At 39.3% G+C, this 20,694-nt stretch overlaps 1 protein-coding gene across 16 annotated transcripts in view; it reads left to right on the plus strand.

Moving 5' to 3' along the window:
• ASB15 (ankyrin repeat and SOCS box containing 15) overlaps positions 1-20,694 on the plus strand; it is a 57,543-nt gene that overhangs the window by 16,144 nt on the left and 20,705 nt on the right. For 5 of the 16 annotated variants that reach the window (XM_081534113.1, XM_081534120.1, XM_081534108.1 and 2 more), the window contains exons 3-6: positions 10,082-10,150; positions 17,989-18,125; positions 19,677-19,729; positions 19,816-19,947. In XM_081534113.1, coding sequence (XP_081390239.1) covers positions 18,019-18,125; positions 19,677-19,729; positions 19,816-19,947 — 292 coding nt within the window. In that variant the 5' untranslated portion in view covers positions 10,082-10,150; positions 17,989-18,018. Of the gene's footprint in view, positions 1-3,486; positions 3,540-10,081; positions 10,151-17,026; positions 17,137-17,988; positions 18,126-19,676; positions 19,730-19,815; positions 19,948-20,694 lie in introns of those variants that run through there. The other 11 variants (XM_081534107.1, XM_081534117.1, XM_081534115.1 and 8 more) reach the window with 4 other exon arrangements.

The raw sequence follows: 20,694 nt of genomic DNA on the forward strand, positions 1-20,694 counted from the left end.
TCCATAATTATGCTCTTATTTTATTCTCAGTGGTGGGAAGTAATGAGAGCAGTATTTACACAGGTGGAAACTAAGGCACAAGCATTTCAGCAATTGGCCTTAATTCACAAAGATATGGACAGATCTGAGACTAAAATACAGATTCCCTGCCTCTTTTAATTTAGAGTTCTTTCTCTTAGATGCACTTGAAATGTCTCTGGTGATGTTGAAAATTAAGAGCTTTGTTCTAAAAAAAAGAAAGAAAGAAAGATCAACTTGCTTTCTTAAAATTCACCTTAAGTTTTCACTGAATCAGCCTTTAGTTAAGTGAGACAGGAAGTAACTGCTAACCCGGTGTTAGGCAATAATAAGTCACCAGTGTCTGGCAGAACATTTAGCACATATTTGATGTGTGCTTTCTGCGTGGCAAACTCTTTACCAGACACTGTTGATGAAGTGGTAAGTATAACTGGGAGCCAGTACAGAATACTCCCGCTTTTTGCCCATCATTAGTTCAGTGTGCCATCTATAGCACTATCTTACTAAAAACTACCTTCTCATCACTTGCCTTTGTGCCTCTGCGTGGAAACAAAAAGACAGTGATGTCAACCATGCAGGTTCTCCCAGGGGCCTGTGACATCAGCGCTACTGATGGAAGGCAATGCTAATATATTTGACTTAGAGTTTTAGTTGTTTCTCAGTCTGGGGAAAAAAAAACAACAATAGAAAGCACAACAAATGCAAACAACCAATTATCAAAGTACTAGGAAGCACATTAAAATAAAAAGCATACTTTTCTCACATGTTTCTACTCTGTTTTATACCCAACTGAAATAAAATGTGCGTTTTTTTTTATAACAGCCCCCAAGACCAAACTAATGAACAAGTGTAGAAAGGGAGGAAGGAGGAGAAGAAAATCTGAACTATACTAAAGTAAAAATGAACCCAAGTGAGGTACACAGTACCTCTCACTAAACTACAAAATAATAGAGCAGAACAAAGTAGGGTTCTCCACGGTGTGTGAACAACCCCATTTTGCGCAGGAGGCAAAGATAAAGCTGTGCTCTGATAAGGCTTTGATGAATAAGGGGATGTATTGAAAGGGACTATGGTAAGTGGCCTTGTGGGGTGGATGGCATTATATGGCTTATCATAACAAGAGTTGTATGTTAACAGTCACAGTCTAAGGCCCAAAAGCCCACGCCTGTTTTCAGGAACAAGTGAGAAGTGTGGCAGCAGTACGTGTCTTAAACATGAAGGCCAGGAAGCCACATCACTCCCTGGGAGTTCACAGTACAAGGCTGCCTAAACCTCCCGCCCCCCAAATAAAAAGGAGTGGTTCGAGGGACAGTCCCTTTAACAGTGCATTACAACAATTTCCACCTAAGCCTCCTGGTGTCAGTTGCTAAAATGAGCATCTTGACACAGGACATGCATTTCTTGCTATATATAGATAGAAGGGACACGTATTTGGATGTTGGTATCATTGTATGTACCTTCTCAGAACAATGGTAATAATCAGTAGCCCTTCACTGCCTGATCATACCCCTCCCTGAAACTCACCCTAATCTACAAAACAGGGGTGCATGGTTCAAAAACCCAATTCGCTTTGTTTCCATTTGAGAAAACCAGCAGGAAAAGTCAATTTCCAAAACAAGCAAATGTGGAAGTGATTATTACCATTATGAAAAGCTCATTTTCTTAAATACTTGACTTACTCAAAGCCTGTTTTACTGTGTGTGTATAGATGATTAGCTACTTGAGGAATAAATCTCGTAAAAATGGTGGGTGCCAAGGTCATTGTGTTATTATTCTTTATTCTTATGGTTTTGGTTATTATTACCCCCATATTACAGATGAATAAACTGAATCTCAGAGCTTTTGAATAGCAAATGTAAGGTGATAGAGTAAGTAGTAAGGCAAGACTTGTTCATAGATCCGTGTCATCAGGAGCATATTTTCATTTATCTGATACACTGTTTCTCTTTTTTGTTCTATTATATTAAGCATTACTTTTAATATTGTGCAACATAACTAGGTCCACAGTAATCATTATATAAATGCATAAAATGGGCATAAATTTATTCATGTAAGAGCAGAAATGTCCCTGAAATGTGCCAAATCACATTTTTAAATGTTGAGTATAGATTTTTCATACCCTTCATATAAATTTTTAAATATTGTAAGTTAAGAAAAGCTTGATAAAAAGTGCAGTTTCACAATGCCGCTTGCTTTTTATAGAATGCTTCATTGAAAAATTCCAAATCAGATTAATAATTATAAAACATGCACAGTATTCTAGCCTTCAAACTTGATTATTTCAAGACATAGTAATAATGGCATAAATACGAAATATTTCTTGGGGTTTGTTCCCAGGCTGACAGAAATATAGCCTTTTTTTTTTTTATCACAAAGAGAAAGTAAAATCTCAGATTTCACATTTATGGTTTTTCACATTTTGAAATAAACCTGATAAATCCACTACAGTCCATGTGTTTATTCCTTAACACTAAGTACGGAGTGACACAAAGAAAAATCAGAGAGATATAAAGAAAAACTAATGCATATAGTACTCCCTGAAGCCTAGGGAGTAGAGAGTTCCAGGAAAAAAAGGGAGGGAGTAAGAGCAGTAAGTCCAATAGAGGGCCTGAAAAATAAGAAACAAAAAGTGTCCATCAACCTTAGACACTAGCAGGTCAATGAGACCCTTGAGACGAGTTGTTTTAGTGGAGTGATGGGGACAGAAGCCAGATGGCTTTGTGAATGCTGACGGTGACTGAGTTAATCCAAGGATACCCATGTCAAAACAAACTTAAGGCAGATTATTTTCATTAGAAAATCAGTGAGACCCTAAACTTTATTTTTTTAATAGAAAACAAACAACTCTTCCCAATTAAAATAATTTTCTGCTTGCTTTACCTCTGCTGCTCACTTTATATGTTTTATAACTTGACATTAAAAGTCTTGATCAGATTAGATGTCATTGCATATCATATCCCCATCTGTGTATCAGACTGGCAGCTTTGAAATGCAAATCAAATCAAAACCAGTAGATTCCTACAACAAGAAGATTATATTTAATGAGGCTTGACATGAGTCTGAAAGATGAAGAATGAGAAATAATGTGTGTTAAAAGTGACTAAAAGTGGACTGGAGTCTGCAGATACAGAGAGTCACAAGTTTGTTTCTTGAACCACTGATTTTAAAATATTTTTAAATTTTACTTAGCTGGTTTTGCTTTGTTCCTTCAGCAAGGACCCTAGGTTGGCAGATCATTTGTTTTCATGAGAGGTCTTTGAACCAATGAGGATCTGGATAATCTTATTATACCTCTGTGGCTGTGTGCTTCTTGTGATGAGGGTCCAGAGAAGTGGTGGGTAACAGTTCACTGTGTGCCAGGAATCGCTCATGTTTCAGCTGTACAAGGTCAGAGCTTAATTTAGCCACCACCTGGGTACTTAATTTTAGATACACAGAGGAACACATTGGCTCCAGGGCACTTCCTCTGATTTAGGAAGGCAAGGCCCTGGATAAGAATGACAAGACGATCATTCCAAAAGGTGAGATTATGAAATATTTGATCTGTACCTCATCAACTAGCTTCACTAGTTTAGTATTGGGAATATTTTGAAGAGATGGAAACTATTATGATCACTTCTCATTACCTTCTTTCTGATTGATCACCTGTGGGTTTGCTTGTCAATGGCCTTTTTGATTGTAGAATAAAGCCAGGGTTGTTTTGTTTGTTTACAGAATATTAACTCAATTGCATAATTATTAAGCTTAATCAAAAATAGTATCATGAGTAAAGCAGATCAAGAATGAATATGCTTATAAGTATCAATATATACACTGTGGAATGTCTTTGCTAGCTTTGGTTTCTGAGAAAAAATTAAATGATTTTTGTGAATAATTAAATTTCTCTCAAGGCTTTTTAAAATCACTTATAACAAAAAATGCATTAAATTCAAAAAATTAATTTATATTCAGATAAAAAATTCCTTTAAATTCTTTTAAGTCAGATGTAAAACAAAGGAACTCAGTAGAATTGTAAATTCACTTCTGGAAGTTCAGTCATGGAGTCTGGAGGCTGGAAAGTCCTTAGAACTTATCTGAGACCGTCACTCATCTGGTTCTTCAGTGAACAGATAATTTCTGAGGAACATTATGTATCTAAAATAAAACGGTTCCTAGGAAACAGCAGCAGTGTGCACAGAGAACACTTTTTTTTAACAAGCTTTTTGCTGAGAACATTGTATAATTGTCATAAAATATCATAATTCTACATTTTGTTGTTTTTATGGGAATACCTTGTTTTGAAATGAAAATATACCTAAAATATTTATAGTTTTACTAAAGTTGTTTGGTAGTTTGCTAGTTGCTTGCTTAAATTCATTAGAAAATTTTTTCTGAGGCTTATGAATGTTTGGATTATAGAATAAGATCCTTTGGTATTAATTCCAAGTAGCTGAGTCATCAGTTACAGTACAAGGGTCAAGCTGTGTGACTTCTAATGTCAAATGTCTCGGTTCACATCTACATCTCCATCACTCAGTAGATATTCAGGCTTGGACAAATTACCTAACCATTGTGTGCCTCAGTTTCCTCATCTGTAAAATGGGAGGAAAATGTGTCATAGAAATTATATGACATAATCTATTTAACATACTGAGCGTAATGCATGTCACAGGTAGGCACTTAATAGATGTTACTTACAATAATTATTAAATTTGATAAAACAAATATTTATTGAGGACCTGCTGTGTGCTTGACTATCTGCTAAACCTTTGAAGGCAGGGCAGATATTGGTGTTGTTTCTGAGAATGCATTATTTAAAGGCAGCAAACTCCTTAGGGCATGGATCCTATTGTCCAGTGTCTAGCAGTGTGCCTGAAATACAGCAGATATTGAATATTTTTGAATGAACAAATAGGATGGTCTGAAATTCCTAAGAAAAATTAATAATAATTATTGAGAACTGGTGAGTCAGTGCTCCTCATTTGCTTTTTTGTCTCAGTGGAGAAGGAGAACATAGTAGATACTACATATCTGTGTTTCAATAAGATATTTGACAGCATCTCTTGATGACGGTCTTGTTATCAAAAAGGAGACATTAATACTAGATGTGGTGTCTTTGGGAGGATTTGTAAATGGATAAACAGCCTTTCTTGCAGGGTGCTAAATAATAGATCAACGTCAACCTGAAGGTCTCTGTCCTACGCCAGTTTCTGTTCAACATGTATCATTATCAATGGAGCAGGTAGACACAGAAGACTTGCAAATAGAACAATAATACTTGGAGGATAGAAAATGCATTTTCTTTTAGCTGATTGAAATAAAGGTCAAATCCAAAAGAAAGAAGTAAATGTAATAGGACTAAATAAAGAGCCCTGTACAGAATTGTGCAGCAATAATGTGGATGGAAAAAATGACATGTAGAATTTAGGGCAACAGGAATCCAAATCAAGTCTGTAACATGAGAGCCCCAAATTCATCTGAACTTGGGTTAAATTAACACCTCTTCAATGTCCAGCAAAAGGGAAGTGATCACAGTCGCTTAATGTTGTGTTGGTCTGACTGTAGCTGTTGTGTTGCCTTCAGAGTCCATGGTCCAGAGCTGCTTTTAGAAAGAGATGGATAAACGAGTGTTTACAGGAAAGCAATCAACATGGTGAAGGGAGGTAAACTGTTCACAGGAGGAACAGTTGTCCAGGCCTGGGCCTGACAGCTTTCCTGAGGCTTCTCATGTGGCATAGGACAAATATTTTCTCAGCATGGCTCTGAGGAATAGAACTAGGAGTATAAAATACTGATTTGAGGAGATGGATTTAAGTTCAATATATTTTCTAATTGTTAAAGCTGGCCAAAGATGAAGGGCTGTGTGGGGTATAGTAATCTGCCTGCTACTTTGCTTTTCAAGCTGAGGCTGGGCAATTTCTAGACAGCATCTGTAAATGCAATTTACAAGTGGGGCTTACCTAATGGTCTTCAGCTCTGAAGTCTGGTGATTCTAGAGAAAAGAAGGAAAGAAGAAAGTGAAGTCGCTTTGTTGTGTCTGACTCTTTGCAACCCCATGGACTGTAACTTATCAGCCTCCTCATGGGAGCCTGATGGGATTTTCCAGGCAAGAATACTGGAGTGGATTGCCATTTCCTCCTCCAGGGGATCTTCCCAACCCAGGGATCAAACCTGAGTCTCCTGCATTGCAGGCAGACGCTTTACCATCTAAGCCACCAGGGAAGCCCCAGAAATAAAATCATGAGTGTGCCAGAGAACCTGATTAAGATAACGATTAGAGCTCAAACCACCAGACAATCCTTAGAATTCTACTTCCTTATTCCAGAGGGGTTCAGTCACAGAATAATAACAGGTAACAGGTAATGTTGTTGACTACTTGCAACATGTCAGACACAGCTAATAAGGCAGCTAAGCCAGGAGGGCAGGTTCAACTACAGTCCCAGCAGAAAGAAATCAACAGCCTGTATATGACTTCAAAATAACATATGAAGAAATGCAATGACTCATTATTGTTTGAGTTTTGAATGGAAAAGGATTTGATGAGCACCAAACAGGCCACAGTCCCTGAGGTCACAAAGAATCTGACATGATTGAGCATCTGAGCATGCATGGGAGCAAACAGGAACTTCTGCCCTGTTCAGTGAAACCTTTCAGGAACAAATATTTTTAGAGAGAGAATATATGTGCATGTATATGTATTTGGGCTTCCCTGGTGGCTCAGTGGTAAAGAATCTGCCTACAATGAAGAAGACGTAGGTTCAATCCCTGGGTCAGGAAGATCACCCGAAGGAAGAAATGACAACCCACTCCATTATTCTTGCCTGGGAAATCCCATGGACAGAGGAACCTGGCAGGCTATAACATGGGGTTGCAAAGAGTCAGGCACAATTTATTGACTAAACAACAATAACAATATATGTTTTTGTATATGTACAAGTACATATATGCATATATGTGTACATTTTTTATTAAGGTCTAAAGATATTATTTTTATTGTTATTGTGGCTAATTAATGTAATCAGAAGTTTTTTACTCACCCTACACCTCAATTGTATAATAAAATTGTGTAAATAAAGTACAGCTATTTTATAATCTATAACTGGCTTCACCGTCCCCAGGAGCTGCTACTCACTGATTAGTGCAAAATAAATTTGGTCTCAAGCAGATGGCACAATAACTTAGGTGATGAAACCTTTGCTTGGATGACTCATGTAAATGGATCAGTCTTTCATATTTCTGCTCCTTCTTCTCTATTAAGTATTAAGTGAAGTGAAAGTAGCTCAGTTGTGTCTGACTCTTTGTGATCCCACGGACTATACAGTCCATGGAATTCTCCAGGCCAGAATAATGGAGTAGGTAGCCTTTCCCTTCTCCAGGGAATCTTTCCAACCCAGGGTTCAAACCCAGATCTCCCGCATTGCATGGATCTTCCTTCTCTGCTTTACCATAAATGAGGGCAATTTTCTCTCTTCTTGACCACACAAAGTCTGGCCTGCCAGGAAGCGACCTATCTTACCACCTATAAGGTTCAGCCTGTGAACCAGATACCAGGCCTGTTTTCTGGAAGACTTTGTAAGATTTGGCTCGATAAAGTCAGTCTTAGTTCTCTCAAAGTGTCTGGTCATATCTGATTACATGAACCTCATTCTCTTATATGATACTTTATCTATTGTATTAAATATTCTTCAAGGATATGAATGTTAATACCTGTTTAGTTTTCCATAGCTTGACTGCACAATAATATCTTCTACAAATTCCCTCTTGTTGGACGTTTTATATTGTTTCTAATGATTTGGCAGTTCAACTATGCCTGAGATGAACATTTTCACATACAAATCTTTTTCCACATCTCTGAATGTCTTTAGATAGATTCTTAGATTTAGAATTACAGATAAAAGGGTGAGTCTTTAAAAGGATCAAGTTATCATGCCAGCTTGTGATAAGGACACACCTATGAATAATTTGCCTCTTCACAGGCCATGCCTGCTCTATTCTTATCCATTCTCTGTTTATATTCCTCCTGGCCCGCGGCCCCACGCGCCCCCCGCGCCGCGCACCCATGGACCATCACCCAGGTGACCAACCCCAAGGAGGACGAGGGCCGGGCCCTGGGTGCCGGTGAGAAAGCATCCCAGTGCAACTTTAGTCTGAAGAAGCAGAGGAGCCTCAGCATCCTCAGCTCCTTCTGCTGCTGCTTCCGTGATTACAAGGTGGAAGCCCCGCCAGGCAGCAGCCCCGGTGTGCTTCCGCCGCTGGTGGAGGATAACGGTGGGCTCCAGAAGGGTGACCAGAGGCAGATCATTCCCATACCAAGTGTAACCCAAATCCAGCATTATTTGCTTTTCAAGTGGCAAGTCAGTTGTCCTAGCATCATGTACTGAGTAACCCATCTTTTGTACACCTATTGGAAGTGACATCTCTATCTGGACTTGGTTTTAAACGTACCACTTAGTAACATTTGTCTCCCAATTGGGAGCTGGGGTTTGAGGCCCTCTCTACATCCAATCCGGAGATGGCAATGGCAACCCACTCCAGTACTCTTGCCTGGAAAATCCCATGGATGGAGGAGCCTGGTAGGCTGCAGTCCATGGGGTTGCGAAGAGTCAGACACGACTGAAGCGACTTAGCAGCAGGAAATCCACATAACTGTAAACCTAAAGCTCCCTCCTACTCTGCATCACTTTTGAAAGGTAGTATGCCATCTTCCTCCATCTGTCACAATTGAAATTGCCTTGGAAATCAATATTACGGAGTAAAAATGTCTAATGTTTTAATATGGAACTCGAGATAAAGAAAACTAGTATGACAGGTTTATCATAGTGTATTTACGTAGAAATTAAGCCTAAGTTAGAGCAGTCCCGAAATTGGATGTGAACTTGGCAAAAACATATATGTGACATGGAGAAAAAACACAAGCTTAATCTATCCCTTTGCTAATTTTAAGAGTGTGTATTTGATCATTCAACTTTTTATTCATTTGGCAAATACATAGTGAATTCTTAATTACATACTAGATATCATATTTAGTGTCTAGAGAAAAATATATCTATTTTGGCTTTTTATATAATTTCTAAAATGTTGAAGGTATTTTGTCGTTGTTGTTCAGTAATAGAGTTGTGTCTGACTCTTTGGCAACCCCACGGACTGTAGCCCACACGGCATGGCCAGCGTATTCTTCACCACTGAGCCACCAGGGAAACCCTGAAGACATTTTAAGGAAACATGAAAGTAACATTCATCATCTGGACTAAGGGGTGTGTGTGTGTGTGTGTGTGTGTGTGTGTGTGTGTTATCAGAACTACCTCTGCTGTTAAGAAAGATGCCATTTGGACTAGTCTAGGTCTCCTTGTCATCCACAGGATTTCTCTCTAATACAAAGACAAATATCACGAAGAGGGAATGACTGTGACTTATTACTTGTAGATAGAAGTTACTTGTGTCTGTGTGTTGGAAACCAATTCTGACAGTTTTACCTCCTCCTGAAATCTCTTGGGGACTCATTGACTCTGTTGCTGAAATGAGCCTAATAAAGCTGATCTGCCGCTTTGTACTGATCTCCTAAAGGAGATCAGTCCTGGGTCTTCATTGGAGGGACTGATGTTGAAGCTGAAACTCTAATGCTTTGGCCACCTGATGCGGAGAGCTGACTCATTTGACAAGACCATGATGCTGGGAAAGATTGAGGGCAGAAGGAGAAGGGGACAACAGAGGATGAGATGGTTGGATGGCATCACTGACTCAATGGACATAGGTTTGCGTGGACTCTGGGAGTTGGTGATAGACAGGGAGGCCTGGCGTGCTGCGTTTCATGGAGTCGCAAAGAGTCAGACATGACTGAGCGACTGAACTGAACTGAACTGAACTACAGGATTCTGAAGAAGCAAGCGTGTATAGCCACCAAATAAAAAACAAAACTGTTGCAACATTTTATTTATTTTTATTTCTGTATGTCTTCAGAATTCACAAATGAATGGTCAAAGTGCAGAAAAATGAAAATGAGTATTGTTTTGCGTACACGAACTGTGACATCTTCCCAAAAACAAAATGTGAAAATGCCTTTTAACTAAAGCTACTCTTCTCCTAGGACAAATCCTGATGATTCTCTCTGGAATCTCCAGTAGATGATTTTCTCTGGGACCATAGCAGTTTCAAGGTAAAAGAAAAAGTCCCCAGAGTATCAGCACCAACCCCGCCTCCACCCCTGCACCCCTGTTTCAAACAGCAGAACCTCAGAGCTTTTGCAATTGGGATAGCCCTGCATAAAGAAAACCAAATTTTTACTGTATTGCCCTTTTCTTATCCCCTCCTGTTACCTTCCACTAGATTCAGTCTTAATGAAAGTGAAAGTGTTAGTTGCTCAGTTGTGTCCAACTCTTTGGGACCCCATGGACGGCAGCCTGCCAGGCTCCTCTGTCTATGGAATACTCCAGACAACAATATTGGAGTAGCTTGCCACTCCCTTCTCTAGGAGATCTTCCAGACCCAGTAATCGAACTCAGGTCTCCTGCTTTACAGGCAGATTTTCTTTACTGTCTGAGCCATCAGGGAAGCCACCAAGATTCAGTCTTAGATCATTTACCATCTTCCCCACCCCATTCAACCCTCAGCAACTATTCCAAGAGATCCTGTTTCTACACTGGGGGCCAGTATGGTGCTACTGGCGTTTTAAAAGGGGAAACCGGAAGATGGAACAATAAGCCACAAAGGACAGAATTGCTCACTGATGTAACAGAATTGCACTGATGTGACAGGTGCCGGGGCAGGGTGATATTTATGAACACAGAGTCCTTCCTTGCATCATGGAAGCACCTGTCCACTCTGGGAACTCTTAAGGCCAGCCCTGTTTAGGACCCACAGAGATGGTTTCAGGTTTTTATGCAGACAGAGCATGTGAGTGAGAGGGGTGAAGACTTAATGTAATTGGAAACAAGCCAACCAGACAGTTCACAGGGGACAAAGTTATATTGGCTCTTGTCCCGGTAAAAGGAGAACCTTGAGCCCATGTTATGGGAGCTCCCATGTTTCCGGGGAAGGCCTGAGGGGCCTCACAAACTTATCAACAGTGGAGGGGAAGCCTGGATCGTGGATTGAGGGTGGTTTAGAGAATTCAGTGCCAAGAGGCATATCATATACCCATATTCACCTCTGCCTCATATCCTGTAACATTGTCCCAACCCCCTGGCCACTTCAGGCAGGCACCAAATGGAATGTTGATCAAGTTTTTTAGACAGTAAAGTTTAGACTCCAAGAAAAGAATACAGAGTAAAAGCAAGTTTAGGACACCGCATCCCCCCTAAGCAACACAAAGCCTTATTGCACAGAATCAACGATAAAAATTCATGTGTCCCTGGAAGCTATGTTTTATTTTTGGAAGTTATTGTCATCAAGAGCTGGCTGACAAGATCAGAGTGCTTTCTTTTAAGGACAACAGACTGTGGGTTTTTTTCCTGCAGCTCTGAAAATACATTAAAATGAAAGTACCATTCTCTGTCCAGACTCTACTTATCAGCTCTGAGACAATGGGTGGGTCTCTTAACCTCAGGAAGTCTAAGTTTCCACAATGAACCTCTAATACCTAGAAAGTAGAACTGGAGGATTTAAAGCAAGACAGCATAGGCAAAGTGCTTTACGTGGTGCTGGAAACAAAACAAGCCCTCAATAACTTATGACTATTATTATAACCACCATTTTTATGATTATCAAAGTTACTCTAAAACTTACATGATCACCAAACTTTCTGTTTTCCCACTATCTAAATCTAGGATTTCACTCAGTCCATTCTGAAAGTAAGCTAATAATTCCTGGTCTCTGAATAATGCATTTGGAAATCCTTAATTTAGTAATTCTTTAACTGAGACACAAGAATGGGCTTCAGAGAACCCCATGAATGCCCTACAATTTTATGCAAACTTGTGAATGACATACATCCCTCTGAGAGAGAATCCATTGCTTTCATCAAACATGTTCCTGACTCTAAGCAAGATTTGTTTTGTTCAATCACCCTGTCACGTCTGACTCTTTGTGACCCCATGGACTATAGCCTGCCAGGCTTCCCTGTTCTTCACCATCTCCCGGAGCTTGCTCAAACTCATGTCTATCGAGTCGGTGATGCCATCCAAACATCCTGTTCTCTGTTGTCTCCTTCTCCTCCTGCCTTCAATCTTTCCCAGCATCAGGGTCTTTTCTAATGAGTCGGCTGTTCTTATCAGGTAGCCAAAGCAAGATTAACCAGTGCCTGAAGTGAAAAGGCTAACTTTCCAATAGGATTGTCCCAATTATTTCATGTATCAGCTACTTCAAGAATAATTAAGTTTCACTAGTGGGCTTTTCCAGAACAAGGATGACAAGCTGTTATCTAGAAAGAGTCAACTAATTATCTAGATGGAGAAATGGGGCTGTCATGAATAGGTCTTAGAGAATGTCAAATATTATTTGGCCCTTTCTCAGACTGCTGGCTGGTGCTTTATTTAAATAGTTTTAAACAAAGCCTGATGGTAGACAGATATCTCTCCTCTTGCCCTCCTCTGCATCTTGATGCCTCTGGTTCCGTCCCACTGATGGTCCTTTGATTGTCTGCCTGACACCTTACTGCGCCTGCACACAGGTCATCACTTCATCCAAAGCTTTCAGGAAAAGGTTGGAGACAGCTTGTTTTAGATGGGGGTTGCTCCATGTAGCAGTAAGAGTTTTCTCTCCATTGAGATCCCGCTGTTGTTAGGGATACCAAACAGTTGTTATGTGTTAGTTGCTCAGTTGTAACTCTTTGCGACCCCATGGACTGTAGCCCACCAAGCTGCTCTGTCCATGGAATTCTCTAGGCAAGAATATTGGAGTGGGTTGCCATTCCGTTCTCTAGGGGATCTTCCTAACTCAGGGATCTAACCTGAGTCTTCTGCATTGCAAGTGGATTTTTTATCATCTGACCCACCAGGAAAGCCCACAAAACAGTTAAGAGTTTTAGATAATTTCCTTCTTGGTGGTAGTTAAAACACATTTAAAAGAACTTTCCACAGAGCAGCTCAGTTCTCTAAAGCAGGGGTCCCCAACCTCCTGGATCTAACGCCTGATGATCTGAGGTAGAGCTGATGAAATAATAATAGAAGTAAAGTTCACAATAAATGTAATGCATTTGAATCATCCGAAAACCATCTCCCCAGCCCTGGTCTGCAAAAAAATTGTCTTCCACAAAACCAGTCCCTGGTGCCAAAAAGTCTGGGAACTGTTGCCGTAAGGAGTCTGTGATATCTCACATACTGGAAGCCCAAGTTTCGAGCAGGTTTAGCGTTAAGCTGATGATTTAAATAGGCAAAAGGCTCTGTATCCTATTACTAATCCCAGAGCCGTGGGATCCCCCCCCATCACCACGTGACATTAGTGAGAAAAGCGACAGGCGATGCCATACGTCTAACTTCATCATCCAGTCCTGCTACCTGAAGACACTCAGGACTTGTCTGCCAGTAATGAGTCAACAACTATTTTCCAGTGACCACTGAGAACATCCCTTTCCTATAGTTGACTAGGAGTGGGAGCAGAGAGAAAAGATATACAAGACAAAAAAGTAAGACTTTTTTCCCCTCAGAAAACTAATAGTCCAGGTGAGAATACAAAATACAAAAATGTAAAGAACTTGCAAAACTAATACAAAATGTTGTAAATTCAGTTGGAAAACACTGGGTAAGCAGAGCTACTCAGGGATTAAGAGGGCCAGAGAGGAATTGAAGAATTCACCAAAGGCTTCCACAGGAGGAGTGGCTGGAGCCAGGCTTTAGGCCGTGGGGACCATGAGTGTGAAACAGCTAGGAGGGCCTTGTGAATGAAGTGAGAAAAGACATAAGACATAAAAGCTCAGAAGAGAGAAAAATGAAGCCTAACACAGAATGGGTAATCAAATTCATCTAATTAGAATAAAGACTCCAGGGACTTCCCTGATGGTACTATGGTTAAGACTTCGCCTTCCAATGCAGAGTGTACAGGTTCGATCCCTGGTCAGCGAGCTAAGATCCCACATGCCTCATAGTCAAAAAACGAAACCATAAAGCAGAATCAATATTATAACAAATTCAATAGAGACTTTAAAACTGTTCCCATCACAATAAAAACTCTCCATACAGCAAATGGTTAGTTCTAAGAATAAAGCAGAGCCTAGATTTTGTTAAGTTCATTTATTAACTCATTCATTCATTTCTTCATTCTTTCAACACATGTTTAGAGTCCATGTACCTTGAGATACTGCTTGTCTAGTCTCTGAAGGTAGACTAATTCTCTGCTCTTATTGCATTACATTCTAGGAGGAAGAGATAGACAATGAACCAATAAGCAATAAATTTTAAAAAACACCATCTTAGTCTATTTGGTGAATAGGATCCCAAGGCCACGTGTCAAGCTTTTAAGGTTGCTAAGATACCCTGGTGTGAGAGACATACTTAGTGAAGTGCTGTTACTATTTCATGGACATCCTCCAAACATTATCACTCTTCTCCCCTTTCTGTTGCAAGGTTATAGTAAGGCCACTGGTGCAGAACAATAAGCAATAAAATCATGATGCCATTGAGTTCATGTGCCGTCTGTCCGCAGGTCAGAGACCTTGACTGTCAGCATGTATAGAACTGCTTAAGGTTTGAACAACAAGAAGAGGCAAAGCAAGAATTAACTGTGTTTTGGAAATTGCCCACAGAATACTATTTGTGACTTTCCCCCCTTGAAAACACACTGGACAATGTAAAATTTTGCATACATATTGGCTTGAAAAGTGCTATGGCTCAAAATAATTTCCTGTGATTATCAACCAACCTAGCTGTGGAACTGGCTTCCCAGGTGGCACTAGTAGTCAAGAATCTGCTTGCCAATGCAGAGACGTGCTCCAATGCCAGTAAGAGACATGGGTTCAATCCCTGGGTCGGGAAGATCCCCTGGGGAAGGAAACCCGCTCCAATATTCTTGCTTGGAGAATCCCATGGACAGAGGAGCCTGGTGGGCTACAGTCCATGGGGTCACAAAGAGTCAGACATGATTAAGCAACTTAGCACACAGCAGCTGTAGAACTATTTTGATGTGTATACTTACTAAACTTTCTCTTTATAAGGTAAAGCAATTGATCCAACTATAATGGGAGACACATACTCCTTTAATTTGATATCTGAAAGAAATAAGACAATGAGAAATAAGCTACATTTCTGTGTTTGTCTTCAGAGGAGCTGGACCAGTCAGTAGTAGTGGCTTGTAATAGAACAGTGCTAGGGAAGAAATGGGGAATCTATAGGAGGGCTGATCTCTGATCTGGCCATGGAGTTAAAATTACCCAAATTTTAACTGTTCAAATGATGCTGAGACCCAGTCAGACCTTAGAACTTTCCCTGTAAAACAAAGCATAAGAAAATATGAACCACATAGTAGATGCATAAAATTTCATGAATATCATGGGTATGGTATCCTTATTCTTTCTGAAGGAAAGTAACCAAATCCTGAGGTCCTTCCACTTTGGGAAAGGATTGAAGCCTAGATAGTAAAAGATGTCATGTCTGTTTCTCCTCATTTATTATCTAAAATACTAAGTAACTTGGCCTCTTTTTGTTTAACTTTCTGGTGTTAAAAAATCTCGACTGAGTTCAGGAATCCCACAGACTATAAGCCCTTTGGTGCAAATGAAGAAAAATGCTGCTTCCTTGGGGTGTGCATAGTGGCCTGCCAGTGGGCACAGCTCACGTGAGGGGGATTTGGCTGGATTTTATCAGCCAGGAGCACTTGTGCAGTGTGCAACCTGCACTCCCATTCGTGGTGGCTCTGATTTGGTTGAAACATGGATTAGGGAGAACTGAAACAGCCATCAGTAAATTGAGTAAGTCAGTCCAGAAGTTATTCTGTTTTGACTGTTTTCTTCAAAAGCAAGAAGTCAGTTTTAATTCAGCTTCTTGTTTGCCAGTTCCCACGTTTAAACCTCACTGGATAAAGCAGGTCCTTACCACTCCCTTACATTAGCACTTCAGCATCCCTAACTGCATTAGGGATGCCCTTCTGCCAAGGTGTGAGAAAGGATCTTTCTACAGCCAAGAACACAGGTAGCCCAAATCCATAAATGTGGATTTCCCAGAGCATCCAGAGAGCCACATAATCTATCAAACCCATCTGGTCAGTAAGGAAGTTCTTCAAGTGCATAAGGCCATTTTTATCGGATTAATCCTTTCCTGTATTAAAGTTCTGGACTTCTGAAAGCTGTTCACTTCGTTGTGAGACTAGACAGTGTTTTCTCAGAAAGAACAGTGCTGAAAGTTGTCAGTGCTTTCTATTTAAAGTTACCTTCGTGTCTTCTCCATGTACACCATCAAACTTCCTGAGAGCAGAGCTAGGTCACTACATTTGTGACGTTCTGTTCTCTCAACTTTAATGCAACAGATGACTTCCTTATGCCAAGCACCTTCTAGAGTTGTAGGTGATGCAGAGATGAGTCACATAGAACCCCTCACCTCAAAGAGTATGGATTTTGGTAGAAGGAGTTGAACGCAAATACAGAAATAATGGCAATTCAAGGCAGTCAACTCAAACCACTTTGGGTGTAGAAAGAACTAAATCAGTGAAAAAGCACACACAGAGGACAGAGAATAAAGAAAAAGTAAAGAATGTGAAGGACTTCCCAAGTGGCTCAGTGGTAAAGAATCTACCTGCCAATGAAAGAGACACAGTTTCGATCCTTGGGTTGGGAAGATCCCCTGGAGAAGGAAATGGCAACCCATTCTAGGATTCCTCTAGGGAAATCCCAGGGACAGAGAAGCCTGGTGGCCTACAGTCCACGGGATCCAAAAAGAATTGGACACGATTTAGCGACAAAACAGCAAAGAGAAAAGCTAATTGTTCTTTATTCCTTCCTTTGTCTGTCTTCTCAGAGTTTTCAACTTCTAATATGTTATATAGAGCAATGTCTTGAGCAAATGATGGGCCAAATTAGTGTAAATCAGAAATGTAGAAAAAGTCATTCTACACCAAACTGTAGTGGTGTTAATTGCTCTGTCGTGTCCGACTCTTTGTGACCCCACAGACTGTAGCCCGCCAGTCTCCTCTGTCCATGGGATTTTCCAGGCAAGAATACTGGAGCAGATTGCCATTCCCTTCTCCAGAGGATCTTCCTGACCCAAGAATCAAACTGTGGTATACTGCATTGCAGGAGAACTCTTTTTTTTTTTTTTTAATTAGTTTATTTTCTATTTTTTAACTTTACAATATTGTATTTGTTTTGCCATACATTGACATGAATCCACCATGGGTGTACATGTTTTCCCCTTCCAGAATCCCCCTTCCACCTCCCTCCCCATCCCATCCCTCTGGGTCATCCCGGTGCACAAGCCCTGAGCACCCTGTATCATGCATTGAACCTGGACTGGCGATTTGTTTCACATATGATAATTTACATGCTTCCATGCCATTCTCCCATATCATCCCGGCCTCGCCTTCTCTCATAGAGTCCATAATACTGTTTTATTTATCTGTGCCTCTTTTGATGTCTCGCATACAGGGTTATCTTTACCGATTGACTAAATACCATATATATGTGTTAGTATACTATATTGGTGTTTTTCTTTCTGGCTTACTTCACTCTGTATAATAGGCTCCAGTTTCATCCACCTCATTAGAACTGATTCGAATGTACTCTGTTTAATGGTTGAGTAATATTCCATTGTGTATATGTACCACAGCTTCCTTATCCATTCAACTGCTGATGGGCATCTAGGCTGCTTCCATGGCAGGAGAACTCTTAACCATTTGAGCTAAAGGGAAGACTAGTCATTACTCAAAAGAAAGTCAAAAATTAGAAAATGCAGACACTTAAAGGGCAGGTAATCAAAGGTTTCAAAAGTTAGAATGGGCATTTTGTACATATATAATATAGATTAAATGTTAACTACATCTGTATTTTTTCAATGAGGAAGGTGAATGCATTTTTCATTTTGCCTCTTTCATGTTGATTCTATATGCTGTTCTGTGGCTTTTGCTGATAATAAGAAATTGCCTGTTTCAAAATTATATCCCGTCATGGATGCTAATGATGACCCTGATGAAGATCATCTTACAAGTTATGATGTTCAGCTCAGTATTCAAGAATCTATTGAAGCCAGCAAGACTGTATTTTGTCCTGAAAGGTAACATTCAAATTGACGATCCTCAACTAAATTTCATGGCATTCATTTTTTGTAAGATAAAATGAATGACGTTTCCAGACCGCTCTACCTTTTTTTTTGTGGCAGGGAATCCAATACCTTTACAAGAACTGCTGTGCACAGGTTTAGCCATCTGATTCTACAAATTCCCATCTCCTGTGAAATATGAGACTACCTAGATAGGAAATTCCCAGTTAAATTTGGTTGTATAGGATTGCCTATTTCCTCAATTCATATGGAATCAAAAAGGACAGTAAATAATGTGAATGAAATTGTAAACACTGTTTATATGACTAACGTATAGATAAGTATACAGAATCTGTTGTGCTACTGACTCAGGCAACCTTTATAAGTAATATATTCCATTTTGCACCTTTAAAATATGAAGAATAATGCTAACTCACCTGCCTATAAGCTTAATGAATGGGAAAAAAGTTGAAGGCTTTTATAATATATGGCGAAGTGATATATAAACCAGAACTTATTTAATTATCTGCTGTTAAAGTGACAGCAGTTAACAAATTATACATGAAATTGGTGTTTCGTGTTGGCAAGAGTTATAGCGTCTAAAACTGCCAAAGTAAATTTCTGTTTAGCAACAAAATTTTTTATAGCAACACACATTATACTTCTGACAAAACTGAACTTTAGTTTACCTTTAAATATATTGTAGTATTTAGAATCCTGTATTCTGAAATCAGTAGTGCTTTTGAAAAGATTCAGTGCTATAAAAATGATTGCTTTTAAGCTTTTAAAAAATAGACATGTTAACATTTATATTTCTGGTCTCTTTCATTCTTCCCGTATCTCCCAGGAAGGCGTTTACAACCCTGGAATACCAGTGGATGTTTCTGCTTTAATAGAGTTAAATTAATTTGTTATTCAATACCTAGTCACCTTTGAATAAACACACATCAGAGAATTTCCATGAGGGTTGACAATGACCTCCAGGGCCAGTGACTGGAATTTGTCCAGTAAATGCTCAGCCTATTTTTCACTAGTTTTCACAGTTGATTAAAGACTAACACGCAATATAGAGCATATGCTCCCAAATAAGCAACCATTCATTAGCCATTATTAAATTCAAAGCAAGAAACCTTTATTAAGCATAGAATTTTTAAAGTTGGGAGAAACCTTAGAGGTCTTCCTATATAATCTTCTCATTTTACTGATGCAGGAACCACTGTCCAGAGAGGCTGCTGGCCTTAGGATCACAAAATCACAACAACTGAAAGCAGCAGTCTGTCTCTAACTCCAGTTATTTACCCCTTTTTCATTGCCTATAATTAATTTCAGAGACAATTTTTAACCTTCTACTTTTCCATCTTTCCTAATGTTCATAGGTCCAGTGTATCATAAACATACTCTGTATCTGACTTTTAGACATTTACATTTTTAAAGTAGATAACATCAGTTGTGTGCATTTCTTAAAGATCCTGATTATTAAATGTATGTGCAAAAACTAAATAAACGTTTTGGCTCCTTGGAGTATACCATGAATACAAATATGGCTTGTATTTCTTTCCCTGGTAGATTTGTACCACTAAGCGATCAGAACAGAAAGCTTGTGGAGGCCATACAGCAAGGTAAATGGATTGATCACCTACAGTAGAATGGACTGGAGATTCCACCTGGCCGAGAGATTTGTTATCAGCCCGTGTGTTTATTTTAGGTCACATTCTTGAGCTCCAGGAGTATGTGAAATATAAACATGCTTTGGATGAAGCTGATGAAAAAGGATGGTTTCCATTGCATGAAGCTGTTGTTCAACCCATTCAGCAGATACTTGAAGTTGTCTTGGATGGTAAGAAAATGTAGAATGCCCTTAACCAAACTGAAGCCCAAATACAGATGTTCTGGAGCATTCCCAGTGAACATAATAAGCAAAAAGAAAAAGCAAAATAAAAGGTGATTTGCAATTTGGAAAAGATAGTACTCATGCTTTAAACTGAGTACAAAATTAGCCTATTTTGTGGCGTTCAGGGTTTACCGTTTACATCTTTCTAAAAATATGAACCAGTTTGATGGGAAGATGTGATTATCATCTAAAAGTTTATATATACCATTAATTAATTGATGTAAATATAAAGTATTTTGCTTTTCAAAGTCGGTTGTAAACTTTCATCTTGAACTGAGTTAATAGTTTCCAAAAAAGTATTATTTTGTACAAGTAATACTTACATTATCTGTCCTTATATTACATTAATTTTTTCATCATGCAAACATGAATAACTGTTGTGGTATATCTACCCAAGGTTAAATATTATCAATAATTCCTACATTCTAACAGTGTTTTTCACATCCCAGCATCTTATAAAACACTTTGAGAATGCCCTTCTTTTCAACCTTCAATGTTGCTTCCTAGTGCTTTGTAAGAGATAATGATAGCTACTGGATAATTAACTATCCAGCTAGTCAGCCTGCTACAAAAAGTTAAAAATAGACAGACAGACAGATAGACAGATATAGAAGATGATGTTAAGCATGATATTTCTTTTCTAACATATTCTGATAGGATACATCATTGATTCAAATACTTTTCATTCCCACA

The sequence above is a fragment of the Giraffa tippelskirchi genome, chromosome 10 (genome assembly GCF_054371585.1).
Source record: "Giraffa tippelskirchi isolate mGirTip1 chromosome 10, T2T-mGirTip1v1.2.pri, whole genome shotgun sequence".
Classification (NCBI taxonomy): domain Eukaryota; kingdom Metazoa; phylum Chordata; class Mammalia; order Artiodactyla; family Giraffidae; genus Giraffa; species Giraffa tippelskirchi.